Genomic DNA, 16,368 nt, shown 5'->3' with positions numbered 1-16,368 from the left:
CAATAACACATCATCCATCTGGTCCCCAGCCTCATCAACCTTTCTTCGAAACGTACAAATAAGGATAACTGAAACCACAGCTACTGGAAATTCTTCAAAATGCAACATAACTGCAACTGTCTTCAGCTTGAGATGACAAAGTGCACCTGATATCCCTTTGTGGCGTGGACAGGTTGCAGCTGCAGCACATTTGGGAATTCTGGATGCAGCATGTGCCTGGGTCTGCAGATTCTGGGATTTTGTCCTGCTTAGCTGAAAAACAAGACAACACATATCCATACAATTTGTTTAATGACTCCGCTGACTCAGGTTTGGATGAGGACACTGAAAGGATATACCGTCTAAATGGCTCACATATGGTAAGTCAAGGTTTTTGTCATATATGATTTTGCAAAAATCAGCTTTCACACTGGATATATGATAGTATAACAATTTATTTTATTCAGTTTTTATTCATTTATTTAGCTTCAAAGGCACTCAGTGCATCAGCCATAGTGCATTATAGACCAATAAATACAGAAGCAAAGAAGCAAACGTGTATTAAGAAAAAATATGGATTTTTCTCTTTGTGTGTCCAGGTGTGCATTGCCTGGAGCCATGAGCTAAGCCCACTCCACCCCGGGTGTCCCTTGCAGGATGACTGCTATCTGCCCAACTGAGAGCAGCCCGGAAGGGACTGAAGCTGGGGCCAGGACAGCAGGCACTGCTGGGAGCAGCTCAGTTTCTGGGGCCGAGACAGGAGAGTCTAATGGAGACTCAGTAGGAGCTTCGGTTGGAGGTGCAGTTGTGGGCGGTGGTGGCCAAAGGTACACTCGCTGGAGCCACCAGGACAGCTCCGACATCAACACAGACGATGAGGGAGCCACCATCCGCCGCCTCACTCCGTTGGAGAGGTTGAACCTGGATATGTGCCAGGATGACAGGTGAAAGAGATGAAGCAGAAATCACTTTTTTAATGGGTTCTTTATGTTAGACTGTTAATTTGTTGTATTTCTCTCTCTCTGCACCGCCCTCCAGTATATCATTGAGATTTTTTTAGCATGCAATCTTTTGCTATGTAATCTGGTCACAGGGTCGTCCGTGAGCTAACAGTGGGAAGAAGAATCGGCTTCTATAAAATTCGGGGAGAGATTGGCTGTGGAAATTTCTCCCACGTCAAGCTAGGAATTCATGCCCTCACCAAGGGTAAGACGATGCTAATGAAGATGAAACACATACACAGAAAAAAATTAAGACATCAGCATAAACATAGATGTCACGCTGACATGAATGATACCTATTTATAGAAACCAGGGCATAAAAGAAGAAAAGAATCATTCTGTAAAGATAAGAATCGAAGGTAATCACCAATTCAAGTAATAATTTGGCTGATGAGCTGATTCCATCAATGGGCTACAACACTAACAAGTGTGTCCTTATGGAGCAATTCACCAGCAAGCGATGTGTGCCTCGCCAGGGGGCTGATTCAGGCACAAAGAGACACACTGTCTCCAACCCTTGAACAGATGGATTGATTAGAGATCTCCAGTTTCCTTAGCGACGGCTAAAATTGCTGCATGCCTCATCAAAGGCTAGACAGAAAGAGAGGAGAATGAGTGTGTCGCTGTGTGGTGGTGTAGCTCTGTGTATGTGTGTGGGTGCTCTATGTTTTAGGGTTTTACGTGCTGTATGCTGGTCTGTGCTATGCTGTTTGTGTGTGTATGTGTGTGTGTGTGTGTGTGTGTGTGTGTGTGTGTGTGTGTGTGTGTGTGTGTGTGGTATCACTTAGCCCCCCAAAAACAATATGAGCTGTGATGCATTTTAAATGCTCCTATTGAAAGGGAGCCTTATACCAGCCTGAATAATGTATACTGGCGCACGATTAGATATCTCAACACCATTTTGCTGCTCAAGAACTTTAATGTATTTAGTTACCCAAGGTCTATTTTATTTAGATCTATGAAATATTTAAGGGAATACAGCCAAGACGTCGGTTGTTCAAATTTGGTACACTGTATGTTAAGTATTTTGATCTATTGCACTTATAAGTTGTGTACATTTTTAAAATTTGAACCATATTTTCCTCATGTATGTCAAAGGTGGTTAGTTATAGTTAGATACCCAGGATTCAGTTCAGCAGTGTGTCTCCCTGTCACATTGAATCTTAACCAATTTGATCTTCCACATCTGTTCCGACTATAAAGCACAGCAATTTTCCTAATTTAGAAAAGCTTCTTTAAGATCACGCTAAAAGTGAGAATTGACCCCTGAGAGAACATAATCAGGGAAATTGGTTTGTGAGGGCAACTAATCCTGCATCAAATTATCCAGATCAGTGCGTCAGGGCCGGTCACTACGTAAGTGAAACCACACACATTTTACAGTAGCTACATATATGATTTATATAACATTTGCAATATTATCAAAAAGTTGAGGTTAAATAAAATAATGCACCCAATTTTATATATATACTACTTTTTTCCTGTCTTCATTATTGACATCAAATTTCTATTGAAATACCATTCTGGCATGATCCAGACGTGTGTATGATGAGAGGTTGTTCTGTGTTGCTTATCATGAACTTCTCCATCAACAGACAAGGTGGCCATCAAGATCCTAGACAAGACCAAGCTGGACCAGAAGACCCAGAGGCTGCTGTCCAGAGAGATCTCCAGCATGGAGAAGCTACACCATCCCAACATCATACGCCTCTATGAGGTTTGGCTCAAACTGTACACTGCTCTCATATTGATTTATATGTGATCCTGAGGGGTTTTCTCAGTGATCTCAGCATCCTGTCGACATCCGGTGTTCTTCCTCTGACATGTCACTCACTCGTGTTGTCTTTCTTTTTCTCCCTTGAGGTGGTGGAGACGTTGTCAAGGTTACACTTGGTAATGGAGTACGCAGGCGGAGGGGAGCTCTACACTAAAATTACTACAGAAGGGAAACTTTCTGACACTGACAGCAAGATCGTCTTCGCTCAGATCCTCTCCGCTGTAAAACACATGGTCAGGACATATAAAATATACTGTCTGCTGTGATAAAATGTATCATTACATGTTTGTGTTAGGACAGATTATTTACACATGTTTTGTCCTGTTATCTTTAAACCTTGATTCATCAATAATGTGTGTACTAATAGTTATGACCTCACCTACACCTATTAATAACTTACATGATTCCGTTTTTTTCCCCCCACAGCATGAAAACAACATCATTCACCGTGACTTGAAGGCAGAAAATGTCTTCTACACCAGCAGCTCTTGTGTCAAAGTGGGGGACTTTGGCTTTAGCACGCTCAGCCGCCGGGATGAGACACTCAACACGTTCTGCGGCTCTCCACCTTACGCTGCGCCTGAGCTCTTTCGGGATGAGCATTATGTCGGCATCTTTGTAGACATCTGGGCCTTGGGTGTGATGCTTTTCTTTATGGTGACGGGGACCATGCCTTTCAGAGCGGACACGGTGGCCAAGCTGAAGAGATGCATCCTGGAGGGCGCCTACATCCTGCCCTCCTGGGTGCCAGATGCATGCCAGAGGCTGATCAGGGGAATCCTGCAACCTATACCGTCTGACCGCTACACAGTGGAGCAGATGATGGGATGTGAGTGGCTGCTCCCTGTGGACTTCCCGCGGGCCATGGAGCCCTTTAAACTAGACCCATCCTACCTTGCAGAGGATGATGCATCTGAACTCGGGGAGGAAGCGATGGAGGTAAAGGCAGCACTGGAGACTCTAGGAATCACCTCTGAACACATTCTCAACAACCAGGGGAAAGACTGCAGGAGCTCCATCACTGGAGTCTACAGGATCCTGCTACACCGTGCTCACAAGAGATGGGCTGTTGAGCGCATTCCTGCGGTCACACAGGTCGTTGGAACAACTACAACAAGTAAAAAGGAACGGCTAAAAGTGTACCGTAGCTTACGGCACACGTCTAAACTCTGTGTGATTCTGTGACAAAATGCTTTGTTTTACTCTGGAAACTAACTGACTTTACAGTCTTGGATGATATTGCATGGATTTCATTAGAAATAAAAAAGTGCTTTTCAGGTCCAGCTGCTGAAACTGAAATCATGGTATATAACCCAACTTAGCTTCTGAAATCTGAGATTTCTTACTTTAGTATCTTTCTTCTAGTAAGTAAAATTAGTCTCTGTGAGAATGTTGTGACCAGTGAATAATTATTGTCTCCTTTTTTGTCAGGGACAGGGACCTAGTCCTCAGGAGATTTGAAAATGTTACAAAAAACATTATTTAAGTAAACATAATAATGATTACATGGCATACAAAACTTTGATTTGGGTCCTGCGGGCCAGATATATCTAGCCCATCCCGTTCTATTCTTATTTATGCCCTAACACCAATACACCCCATGGTAAATCAATGTAGCATAAATCTGAAGGAAAATATTCAGAAATCCACAACATTATGCTGAGGTGATAATGTGGCGAAACATGCAGACAGTACATGAAATGTGGTGTTTTGAATGTTTAATTGCACTTTTCTTCGATGCCTTAGTTTTCTATAATGTTGTGAAATCAGGCCTATTGGTTTCAATAGACTCTTTAGTGTTTGTGATGGCATGAATAGAGATTCATTTCTGACATCTTCCCCCATGGCCCTGAGAAATCCCATAAATGAAATTACGGCTATGGATACCAACATGCCAACCCACAACTTTAGCCTATTATTTGGTTGTGTGGCAAATTCATTTTGAGTTTTTACTCAGACATTTTCAGTATGATTTTCAGAAATTAGTTTTTTTTAATCACCTGATGCCATGTCCATGCCAATGTGTCTATTAAAAATAAACTTGAAATTAAATGCATCAGTTTTTTTTGATGGTGTGTTTGGTGCTTTTGTTTGCGTTTGTAAGTACAGTTCTAAATCTATACTATAGGTACATTTATTTGTATTTTACAAGCAGGTTCCAGTTCCTCATGTCATTGTTGTATGTTAAACTCATTGCATATTGTTGCACACAGACCATAGACTGTATAGACACAGACACATGCACATGTAGCCTACACACATACACAAACTTACACTTGTGTTTTTACATAGAAAAATAGGCCTATGAGGTGATAGCAATGTATATATTTTTTTATCACTTAAATGAATGATAATTAGAAAAAAAAGGTGTTCTTATTCTCTATATTTTACCAAACCCACCTACAGAATACACATGCGCAGGACCGTAATGAGCGCAAAACTACTACACTTCCCAGAAGGCAGCTGGACGAGCACGTACCGATATCCGGCTTAACGTAATGACGCAATTTTTGCCTTGTTGGAAGGTGGTTTCAGGAGGAAGCGCTGTGACGGTGAGCGGCAGCACTGAAGAAACGCTGAGCAGAGAAACCTAAAGACACGGACGTACTCACTCGAATGGTATTTTGTCTCCTGTCATCTCACGGTAAGAAAATAAAACGTCCAAGTTGGCTGGGTTTAATGTTTTTCAGTGTGTTTAATAATGTCGTGAGGGACCACGCCCTCTTACAATGAAGCTCTTGACGGGAATATTAAGACAGCGTTAATTAGCGAAGTCGTCGGCTCCTGGCCTAAGACATTTCCTTCTTCTTGCGAGGGGAATAAAAACTGATAGATTTTTTTCAGCCTGCTTTAATTAAACGCTCGTGAATCATGAATCACATCGCATATGGCAGCTACTACTCAAACTAGGTCATTTCTTCTGAGTATTAAATTCCTATGCTGCGAGACAATACCCTTCGTCCTGCAAGACAACAAAGGCTGCACGCATCCGAGCCGCTCTCTGATGTGTGTCTTTATAGTTTAAGCAGGAATTGCATTAATGGTCGTTTCCTGAAACCAACCCCAAACGTTACACGTCTTATTTGTTTTGATACTTGATATTTGTATGCAGATCTCGTGACAAAGACATGCGGGGGCGGGGCCGAGTTTAGAGATGAGGTCATGATGGGAGTGTGTCGATGATGCAATATGAAGATGTTTGTATGGTGACTTGGTATACGTGTATGCAAGCCAGTGACGATGAAGTGCGATCTGTTATAGTAGATTCCTCCTTAATTATTCTGGCTTCACGGGTCAAATAAAGCATCCACGTGCACCTGCAGCCTGCATATGAAGGTCAAGCCACACTACGCTACAACCAAGCAGAGCAGACAGTGGTGTTAGCGCAGCAGCTTTACCCATCACTGAAATCAATACAACACCCAGGATTATCACTGTAGCACACAGTTCAACAAATCTTACAAGCACCTCATCTGACGTAACATTTGAAATTATATACGTATACATTAGCCACCCTAAACAATAGTTGTAGTTGACAGACAGTCTTTCAGTTTTGTTGCTCTCTGTGTGTTTATTTCTATGATGCCCTTTATGTAATGTACAGTCGAGTGGAAACAGATTGTCCTTCTTGGACGAATAAAGTCCACGTCTACGTCTATTTTTCAGATAGGACTGATGACTACTGGCACTTTCATATCATATTTAGTGATAGCTGAGTTGGATCTCTGTCAAGCAATCAATGGCAATTTCAGTGGACCTAAGATAGAACTGAATAATCAGGACTGCTCTTTAAAAAGCCCAAGCTTTTTTTGTCTTCAACAATGCAAGATCCAAATATATTTCTATTACTGTAAATTTACAGTGTTATGGAATATGTGGCTTTTTTCAATATTTTTTTTTTTTTTTTTGGGGGGGTAATACGAAACCACAAGATCTGCAATCAATTGTTGTTATTTCAGTAATATTTAAGACTAACCCTGCTGTGTTTTTACAGATGTCACTCAATGAGGAGCTACCAGACATGGATGGGACAGACCTACTGGGGCTGCTGTTCCATGATGGAGAGGACGGCTCTACCGAGCCCCTGTTTGCTGATGAGAGCGGGCTCATTGAATCCTGGTTGTCTGAACAAGATGTAAGACCTTATTCACAGAAAATAAAGATCAACTTATCTTATTATGATGTGATCAACATCAAACAAATTTAGTAAGATAATAAATGCAGCTGCAGTTTGGAAAAAGTGATTATAAACATGCTTAAGTGTACAACTGCAGGGTCACACAACAGCTCAGAACACCAGCCTGAAACGTTACCTGCTGTGTGCGTGATTAACACTGTCTTTTGTCTTCCAGATGCTGACAGGTGTGGATACTGAAGACTTTCTGTCCAGCTTGTTAGAGGGAGACAATAACATGGGGGCTATCTGTCCCTCTCATTCTCCCTTGGGAAGTGACAGTGGCATTTCTGATGACAGCAGCACTGGGGTTGGAAACAACAATCACGTGGGATGCCCAAGTCCCCATAGCAGTGATAGTGACGTTGTTCCCAGCCCTAGTTATTCGCAGGCCAGTCCGGTGCACTCTGACCCAGCCTTGACCTTTGGAGAGGTGCAGACAGAGAACCTGGAGGCCTTAACGGTCCAGGCAGACCACAGCTACTCTCTGCTGCAGAGCGGAGGGAGGGACATGGACATGGACATCCTGCAGAGTGTGAGGGCAGAGAAGCCAGACACAGATGTCTTCATTGATCTGGGTATGTGCAGTAGAATAACTCTTGAATATGTGAGGTATTTTTTGGTTGGTACAGAATGTGTGAGGGGGTGCAACAACAAATTTCTTCTCTTTTCTGAAATTATTTATGTGTTTTCTCATGACAGATGACCTGGTGAGTGAAGCAATGGAGGAGGAGGAGGACATTACCAGCGAGCTGCCTTGCACTCTGGCCATAGAGGACTCAACACCAGATTCACCACTGTCCAACACAATGGACCAGGTCAGTTTATCTCTCTTTAGCCAGCCAAAAATCCTTTTAAAAACATTATATCAGAGACCCAGCTGTTCAATAACTATGCCTGTATGTTAGAAATAAGGGAAATGTAAATACTGTCTTTCCCCCCCTTCAGTTCCAGTTTAAAGAGATTGTGCTCACTGAGGAGGAGAAGCGTCTTTTGGCGAAAGAGGGAGCAACTATTCCCTCTCACATGCCTCTCACAAAGGTAATGGATACAGTCTGTATAATTTATAGTGAACACACTCTTGTCTTATTCTCAAAAAATATTGCAGTTGATGTGCAAAAATCCTGAACAATGTTTGCTTTTTATTGTTTGGCCGTACAGGATTTTTTTTGTCTTATATCCAGGTTTGATAATTGTTAAGTGTTTTTTGCTGGATTAATATTCAAAGTGGATGTTCTGTTTGATCTTTCTGCGGCTGTACACATTGTCATCTGTTATGTCAACATTTGGATTGAAAGTCTCCTCCTCTCTGTGTAACAGGCAGAGGAGAGGACCTTGAAGAGAGTCAGAAGGAAGATCCGCAACAAGCAGTCTGCTCAGGAAAGTCGCAAGAAGAAGAAGGTGTACGTTGACGGACTGGAAAACAGGTGAGATGAGAAGAGGCTACGATTTCCACAAATGAGATGTGATTTCTCTCTATTAGAAATGTTTGCTGAAAGGACTTTGGGTTGATTAAACTTAATTTTGTATGGATGGGGAATAGAACAGAAAAGCACACCAATTATGCTGCATCTAACAATAATTTATATTATCAATTAACCTGTGGATGATTTTCTTCATTCATGTTTAATTCTAAGAAATGGTGATTATAATTTCCCACAGTACTAAATGTCTTAAGTTGTCAAACTAACAAATGCCCAACAATATTAAGTTATTCATCATGTGTGACAAAGAAAAGCATGAAGTTAAGAATGATTTTTTGATCATCAAAACAGTTCCAAATGATTTTATAAAAAAAAACATTTTTGTTGACGTGCAACTAACGTTTGTAACATAGTTCATAGTTGTCATTCATACATGAGCTGCAGCTGCTCTTATCAAGCTGAAGAACACACACTACAGGAACTTAGCCTAGTTGCATGTGAATATTATGCTGACGATGATTCACTACCTGTCTTTAATTTCTACATTTAATGACTTTTTATTGTTGTTTTTGTGTTTGGATAAATATACTGATGACTTCATCATTAACATGTCTACCACAGGGTTGCCATCTGCACTGCACATAACCTGGAACTTCAGAAGAAAGTCCAAATGCTTCAGAAACAGAACATGTAAGAACTCTGAGATATCACCTCTATATTGATATGTAATAATACATATTATGAAAGTGCATCTGAATCTATAGACATGTCACCCTCAGTGTATCCTCTTTGTACTTACAGTTCCTTGATAGAGCAACTGAGGAAACTGCAGTCCATTGTGAAGATGTCAACTCTGAAGGCCAGCACAACCAGCACCTGTGTTATGGTAACGTTGTTGACAACACTTATTTCATCTCTCCCTCCTGATCACTGTTTCTCACACAAGTTCTTTGTCATGCTGCAGTATTTTTGTGCTCACTTTCTCCTTGGGTCTGCCCTTCAGGTGTTCCTGCTCTCTTTCTGCCTCATCATCTTCCCGTCAGTCAATCCATTTGGGGGAAGTGCAGAGAAGAAGGAACTCTATACACCCTCCTCCAGTAAGTTACCTCAAAGGAAAAGAAAGCCTGTCTGAAAGCTTTGTTATGTTTCAGCCTTTCTTGACATGTCTTTTTGATGAAGAACTGTACATGCAGTGTCAATGTAGTACTGTTTAATCAGTTGTATCACCAGGATTTCATGATTTTTTTAATCAACACACTGCAAAACCCCAAAATCTTTCCAAGAATATTTGTCTCATTTATTGTCAAAATTTCTAACTTCTACTCAATTCGAACCTCTTTCCACTTAAAATAAGACTCGTCACCTAAAAATGATCTTGTTTTTAGATCATTTTCACTTGTTTCAAACAAATTTTCACTTGAAATAAGTAGAAAAATCTGCCAGTGAAAGCAAGTTTTTTGTGCTTGTTGAAAAACTTGATCCACTATCAGATTTTACTACTTCTTTCAAGTGCATATATGCTTGAAAGAAGTAAAAAGTGTCTAAAAACAAGCTACTTTTAATGTGATGAGTCTTATTTTAAGTATAATGAGATTTGTTTCGACTAGAAATAAGACAAATATTCTTGTTTGAGTTTTTGCAGTGCAGTCTGGCTTTCTTGGTCTGCCTTGGTATTCATGTTTTTTCCTCTCTGTTGCAGTCATCTCTCGGACCTTGCGTTCACTGCCACCAGAAAGCACAGATGCCATATCCTACCTGGAGCCTGAAGAGGAGGAGCTTCTCCTAATGTCCCCAGTCGAGGTGGAAAACAGTAAAGCCATTTTCTCTGGAGGTCAAAAGAACCACACCCCCGATTACCAGAGGGTGGATCAACCCGATTCGGAAACAGGTGTCAACAGCAACTCCTCGGCAGACTTCCCCAGTCCTGCTCAGGCTGCAGAGATGAAGCCAGGGCAAGGCGGCGGAGGAGGGTCCTTACAGGAAGGATCCATTGATACTGTAGTGGCATCCGCTGTAGCATATGAGGTGACAGGGTCCAAAGATAACTGGATAGACCGAAACCCCCCATCAGTCATATTACAGCAGCACCGCTCAGATGAGATGTAGTAGGTTGGTATTTACTGAAATAACCAGCAGAGGGAGCCATATTCCTAATGTTTGGATACCAGAGGGAAACTTAAACTTTCAACAAAAAAAAGGGGTGGGAAGGGAAAACACCAGTAATTGTTATCATATAGGATCAGTGTGTCTGTACCTACTTTTCCCCTTTTCCACCTTCTGATCTACTACTGTTACTTCATTTGCACTTTTCTCTGGTTTCCTTGTACCAGTAAGCAAAAAGAACTTGTAAGAGATTTCCATACGTTATCAGTGTAAATTACCCCCCCAAAATAGGACATTGCAGTGATAATATGCTCTCTTGCATTGCTGGGAGGCCACATCTACTTACGTAGTACCGTAGTCTCCCATATTATTGTACAAATTGGTGATGTTAACCAAAATTTGTTGGCACCCAAATTTAACAGAAACCAGCAGTAGATTATTTCAAGATAGGTATTACTCGGGGGCATTATTATTCATTACCAAATTCAAGGGTTAGCTTTGTTGGTCAGCCGTCTGTCCGGTCACTTCCAACAGATCTTACCGAACGCTGCTCGTCATGAATGACTCTCCCATAGTGAATTATTGTGAATATAACGTAGTCCAACATGTTGCACTGCAGACTAGTCAGCAACATCCATTGCTTGATTCTCATAAAGCTTGATCAAAGTGGTTGTTTGACCACCGTAATGCTAAAGCCATTGCAGGACATTTGGCCATTTAGAAGACTTGTAAAGTTTGTTAGTATTTCCCTTGTAACAAGGGTATTCACGCTCCGTTTAATTTTAGAATGCTTAGTTTTTATGTTGTACAGTAAGGCAAGAAAAAATGTCAGAAAGTTGAAAAAGACACTGAACCCTTGACTTTGCTACTGTCAGCCAACCCCGGACAACCCCTGCAATCTCCTCTTTTACAATTTAATGGTACAGTTCTTACCTTTTGTAAACAAACCTCAAATGTCTTAGCACCTGTGTGCACAAAAGAAGGGGTTTAATATATTTACTCAGTAAACCATGTTGCAGTAAAATATACCCAAAAATGTGATGACCTGTCTTGTCAGTGAGGCATTTTTGTTTTGTTTTTCTTTGTGTATTTCTATGTTTTTGTTGATAATAAATGGAATCTATATGGTATTGGAACTGCATTTTGTTATAATCACGAGTCAATGAGATTTTAAATGTTGCTCATGTTGAACAAATGCACTGACATTTGACATACTCCAAGAATGGAATGTAAATACGCTTAAATGATTGTAGCCTTTCTGTACATTTGATCTCTTTATGTATAAAACATGTCTGGACATCTATAATAATAAACTTTTTATATACCATAGTGATACAGTGTTTGTCTTTGTGGAAGGTGGAGTGCAATTAATCTTATCTACCATGAATGTGACTGTTATCAATTTACAGAGAAATTACATATTTTAAAAGGGTGGTTTGCAGTTGAGTAAATTACCTTTACATTATCTGTTTTCCTGCATGCCAGGTTAACTAGTACAGCCATAATATAGAACTATTTGTCACATCTATTGGGGGGTTTCAATTCCTGTGTCTTATTTATCCTCCACTGGATATTCACAGTCAGTCTGGGGTTTTCCCATCCTCTCAGCCAAGCTGCATAGCTACAAACAAAGAGTTGACACAAAATTCCAAAAGCTTCTAGACACAAAACAGTTTATGTAATGTTTGTCTAATGAGCTCAGTAGCTTGGGTATAGGGGGGAAGTTGAGTTTTACAGGGGATAACATACTTATTAAAATTAATTTATGCTTCATTCTGAAATCTAAAAGTGTAGATTCATCGTTTTTGTTGTTGTTTTTTAACTCTGCACGTTCATCTTTTTTGCCCCATGGATGACAAACAATCTGTCTGGTCATAGAAGTAAACTCAACTGTGGGGAAATTACCACATATAGGGTTGGTGACTCAAGTCTGAGGGTGGAAGCATGAGTCACGAGTTTTCTCGACATGTTGAGACTAGCTGTTCTGTGGGGGAAAGGTCACTCTCTGGATGACCGGCAGATGGCGCCGTGAGTTTACATTTAAGGGGCTGGACGCTTGTACTGAGGGGCGAACTGCTAGAGCAGCTGTGTAGATGCAAGACGATAGGGTTAAAGGTCAATCAGTTAACATGTGGGCACACTGATATTTACCTCCCAACAAAGAACACTTGTATCTGTATCATTTGACTCATCATTTGATCAGACGCCTGCGGGCAAAACAAGCATTAGTAATAGAGGGCAATGTTCCAGTAATTAGCCCCCCCTTTTGTGTTACCTGGTATTGTGTGATGCCACCCATAAAGGTTTTCTTCATGATAACTTTTGAGGTTTTATAATTTATTTCCAAAACTTGATTACTCAGGCTACAGCGTAAAAAACAAAAAAACAAAAGCAAAAAACGTGGTCTTCGAGTTGTGACAAGTTCAGTGAAGTGGTGCGTAAACAAGCACGGCATTAGCGCACAACAGTGATGTTGAATGTAAACTCCTGCAGTCGCACTGATAAGATTTAAATTGGCTGAAAGGACACTAGGCCACGGCGCGTGGCGCTTTTCTGAAAGAGAGGAGGAGGGGGTGCACGCGCATCTGTCGGGCATCTGCCGCAGGGCATTGAATGGAATAGGGTAATGAAGAGTGCAACACACACACACACACACACACACACACACACACACACACACACACACACACACTATGGACATCCACTAACTACCCCCATGAAAGAGCCGGGGGCAGGTGGAGGACGTGAGTATTGTTGTGACACAAAGTCGCTTTCTTTCTCTCCTTGGAGAAACGACACGCGTCAAGACGGACTGGCAATTAAGCCTCCTTTACAATGCAAGGAGAGAAAAAAACTGGCGTGTGCCGGCCGCAAGCTGTTTGGGTCACTCCTCAGACGACAACACTGTCTCCATCAACAAGTCTCGCTGTATTGGGGTCAGGACAGGCTTGATCGATTGCCTGTAAGTCCCGAGCTCGTACTGTACCGTAACTCCTCCGCACAATTGAGTAACAGGTTAGGAGGGTGGCGTGCGTGTGCGCAGGTGCACCATGGGCAAGCTGTTTATTGAGGGCGAGCTGTGTCTACGGGGAAAGTTTGGATTTGCTATTAATACCCTAGCTGATCTTCACAGGGTTGGGGAAGTCCAGTTTTTTTTTTTTTTTTAAGACTTGTTCCAGAGTTTGTAAGATTGATTTCACTGCAGCTGCTTCACCCACTCTGAATATCCAGCATCTTCTCTCAGACTGTTTTGCATGCAGCCGCATTGTCACCTGTATGGTCTGAAATGTGTTGGTCTCTGCTGTGGCCCCTTGGTTTTATAACAGTCATGGGAAAACATTACCTGGTGCATAACAATTATATAACCCACAAAACACAAGGCAGGGTTCCTGGTAGCCAGTGCTGAGCAGGTAAACAAGGTGAGAAAACTCTATAACGCCACCTGTAAACATCCTGATTGGAACAATAGCCTATATTGTATAATAATAATAATATGAATAATAAATGTCATCCTCACTTGATTTTTATATTAAAATGTTAAATCTAAGTCATGTGTGCCAGCTGCTCCGTGATGTTGACTGAAACATTTATTGTGTCAGTCGACTAGTCACTCTGAAAAGTCCATAGTAAACAGAACTTGTAGTTTTTGAACACAAAGTAAAGGACAACACGGTCGTAGGTGGGTGAGGGAACAAGGGAGGGAGGGGGCCGGAGGATGAGAGAGAAAGAGAGGGGGGGATTTCTTGAGAAGTTGTTATATTGCCCCACGTGGGGCTGTCAACAAGCTTCAGCGTAACTGCCCGGCGGGGACTTTTGCTTTCCTCACCAACCGCCGCTCCGAGCCAATAGCTGCAGTCAGGAGCGGAAAGACCGCCCCTTGCCGAGAAACGAAGCCGACCTGCTATAAAAACACCCACAGCCCGTACAGAGCTCAGAATAACACAGGACAACCATACAGACAAGTACACTGGCTTCTTTTCCCCTTTACGTTCACCGCAACATCCCGATCGCGCTTGGATTATAACTATGACTCTTGAGGAGATCAGCGGACAAGACAACACAATGGAAAATACAGACAGGTAAATATCTTTTACAAATGTTTTCTTTTTACTCCAAGCTGTTATGCTGATGCTTTGTAGCTTTCCCGTTAATCTAAATGTGCCCAGAGTTCTAATGGTGTGTATTTTTCTTTGTCAAGGGTGCAAAGTGCAGGCGCAGCCCTGGAGGAGCTGCTGCTCGCTGCGAAGAAGCAGGATTACCTGACAGTTGGAGTTTATGAATCTGCCAAAGTCATGAATGTGTAAGTATTGCAATTCTGGAACCATTTAGCTCTACAGTTGTTAATTTTTTCAAAAAGCATTATGGAAAAGGAATATATTTTTAACAGCCTCTCCTCTTCTCTTCCCCTCAGTGACCCAGACAGCGTGGCATTCTGCGTCCTCGCCACCGATGAGGAGTACGAGTGCGACATTGCTCTTCAGATTCACTTCACCCTCATCCAGGCTTTCTGCTTCGATAACGACATCAACGTGGTGCGCGTCAACGACATCGAGCGCCTGGCCGACCTCGTGGGTGCAGACGAAAGCGGCGAGCCCAAGGACGCGCACTGCATTCTTGTCACGGTACGTTCCCACTCAGTCAGGAACCGGCAGCCGGGTGAATCATGCATGCATCACTCCTCCGTCTGAATTTTTTTCTGCACACGCTGCCAAGTCAGTCTGCGTGTAGGCTCTCATGTGCGTTGCACATTTTCTAAATATGTCCTCTCTTTGCATTTTTTTTTTTTAGAGTCCCAGTGCAAACCCGTGGAAAGACCCCGCTCTGGACAAGCTGAGTCTGTTCTGCGAGGAGAGCCGCAGTGTGTACGACTGGGTGCCCACCATCACACTCCCAGAGCGCTGAAGTGACACCCCGACTATACGCTTCACATGATGATGGTGAAGAAGATTCAAAGAAAGTGAAAGAAGCTGAGGTTTCAGCTGGGGGTGTCAAGCCACTCTCTGGCCTCACTTTTCTGGATTAAGAGGCTGTGGCTGTGACTACACCCCCTCCAACCATCCACCCCACTGCAAAAAGCCAGGCTTCCATTGCATCCTGGGTCCGCACGTTGATTCTGGATTACCCTGAGGAAAGGAGGGCGGGGGAGGTTCAAGTTCAGAAGTCAAGTGTGGACTATAGGTCAGGTGTGTGTGGACAGAAAAGCCTGATGGACACTGAGGAGGAGGAGTTGGACTGTGCTGCATTACTGCATGAAAAGATGACAAGTGGTGACCAAGGGGACCGCCTTGTGAGTGTGGGCACTGGTGGAAAAGTTGAGCAGAGAAGGTCACAGAGAGAGAGAGACACAAGTGCAAGAAATGGACTTATGAAAGTTTGGAGGCTGCACTGAATCTCATGAGAGAGGAACCAGGAAGAGGCTGGTCCTGAAGAAGGTCTAAAAAGTGGACTTAATTTTTACTTTCCAGTGCAGCTATCAGGAAGTTCTTGGGATAAGCAGAGACCCTGCTTGCAAATCCTGATTTCAGCTGTGTCTGTGTACTAACAAAATGGACTATTGTTTTTACTTGAAATATGCAGACAAAACAATGCAATATTCACTTGAATTGTACTCATTTATACTGTTTTTGTGAATAAACATTTGCAATCAAACTCATCCTCTTTTGTCAGATATGTTATTTCCCCCTTTTGCATCAGGCTTCACAGACCATTGGCACTCACCAGACCTCGGGGGTAACTAAGCTGCGGCAGAGTGTGGGAAGTTACAGCAGCATGCGCAGACATAGAGGCATCAGGAAGTGATGCGTGATATCAGCTACGCAGTGCTAGAGAAGTAGTCGAGAGTAAAACGTGGGTGGCGGACGGAAAGCAAAGATCAAATGATTGGGTGTCTCAGAAAAGAGATTAAATGGA

At 42.3% G+C, this 16,368-nt stretch overlaps 3 protein-coding genes across 3 annotated transcripts; all 3 read left to right on the top strand.

Annotated features, from left to right (window-relative positions):
- The first annotated feature begins 575 nt into the window (after positions 1–575).
- nim1ka (NIM1 serine/threonine protein kinase a) lies at positions 576–4,812 on the top strand. Its single transcript, XM_085786487.1, has 5 exons — positions 576–923; positions 1,073–1,185; positions 2,576–2,697; positions 2,844–2,990; positions 3,184–4,812. The coding sequence occupies exons 1-5, from the start codon at positions 637–639 to the stop codon at positions 3,940–3,942; spliced, it is 1,428 nt and encodes a 475-aa protein (XP_085642613.1). The 5' UTR covers positions 576–636; the 3' UTR covers positions 3,943–4,812.
- Positions 4,813–5,274: 462 nt separating this feature from the next.
- creb3l3l (cAMP responsive element binding protein 3-like 3 like) lies at positions 5,275–11,791 on the top strand. Its single transcript, XM_085786481.1, has 10 exons — positions 5,275–5,401; positions 6,752–6,892; positions 7,110–7,509; positions 7,634–7,749; positions 7,880–7,972; positions 8,252–8,358; positions 8,977–9,045; positions 9,157–9,241; positions 9,359–9,452; positions 10,055–11,791. Exons 2-10 carry the CDS (start codon positions 6,752–6,754, stop codon positions 10,459–10,461), a joined length of 1,512 nt encoding a protein of 503 aa, XP_085642607.1. The 5' UTR covers positions 5,275–5,401; the 3' UTR covers positions 10,462–11,791.
- Positions 11,792–14,391: 2,600 nt separating this feature from the next.
- Positions 14,392–16,111, top strand: gadd45ga (growth arrest and DNA-damage-inducible, gamma a). Its single transcript, XM_085786480.1, has 4 exons — positions 14,392–14,537; positions 14,657–14,758; positions 14,870–15,080; positions 15,247–16,111. The coding sequence occupies exons 1-4, from the start codon at positions 14,485–14,487 to the stop codon at positions 15,358–15,360; spliced, it is 480 nt and encodes a 159-aa protein (XP_085642606.1). The 5' UTR covers positions 14,392–14,484; the 3' UTR covers positions 15,361–16,111.
- The last annotated feature ends 257 nt before the right edge of the window (positions 16,112–16,368 follow it).

Source organism: Trachurus japonicus, chromosome 9, assembly GCF_045865225.1.
Source record: "Trachurus japonicus isolate A0001 chromosome 9, Traja_1.0".
NCBI classification, from domain to species: Eukaryota; Metazoa; Chordata; class Actinopteri; order Carangiformes; family Carangidae; genus Trachurus; species Trachurus japonicus.
This window is presented reverse-complemented; position numbering and strand designations above follow the sequence as displayed.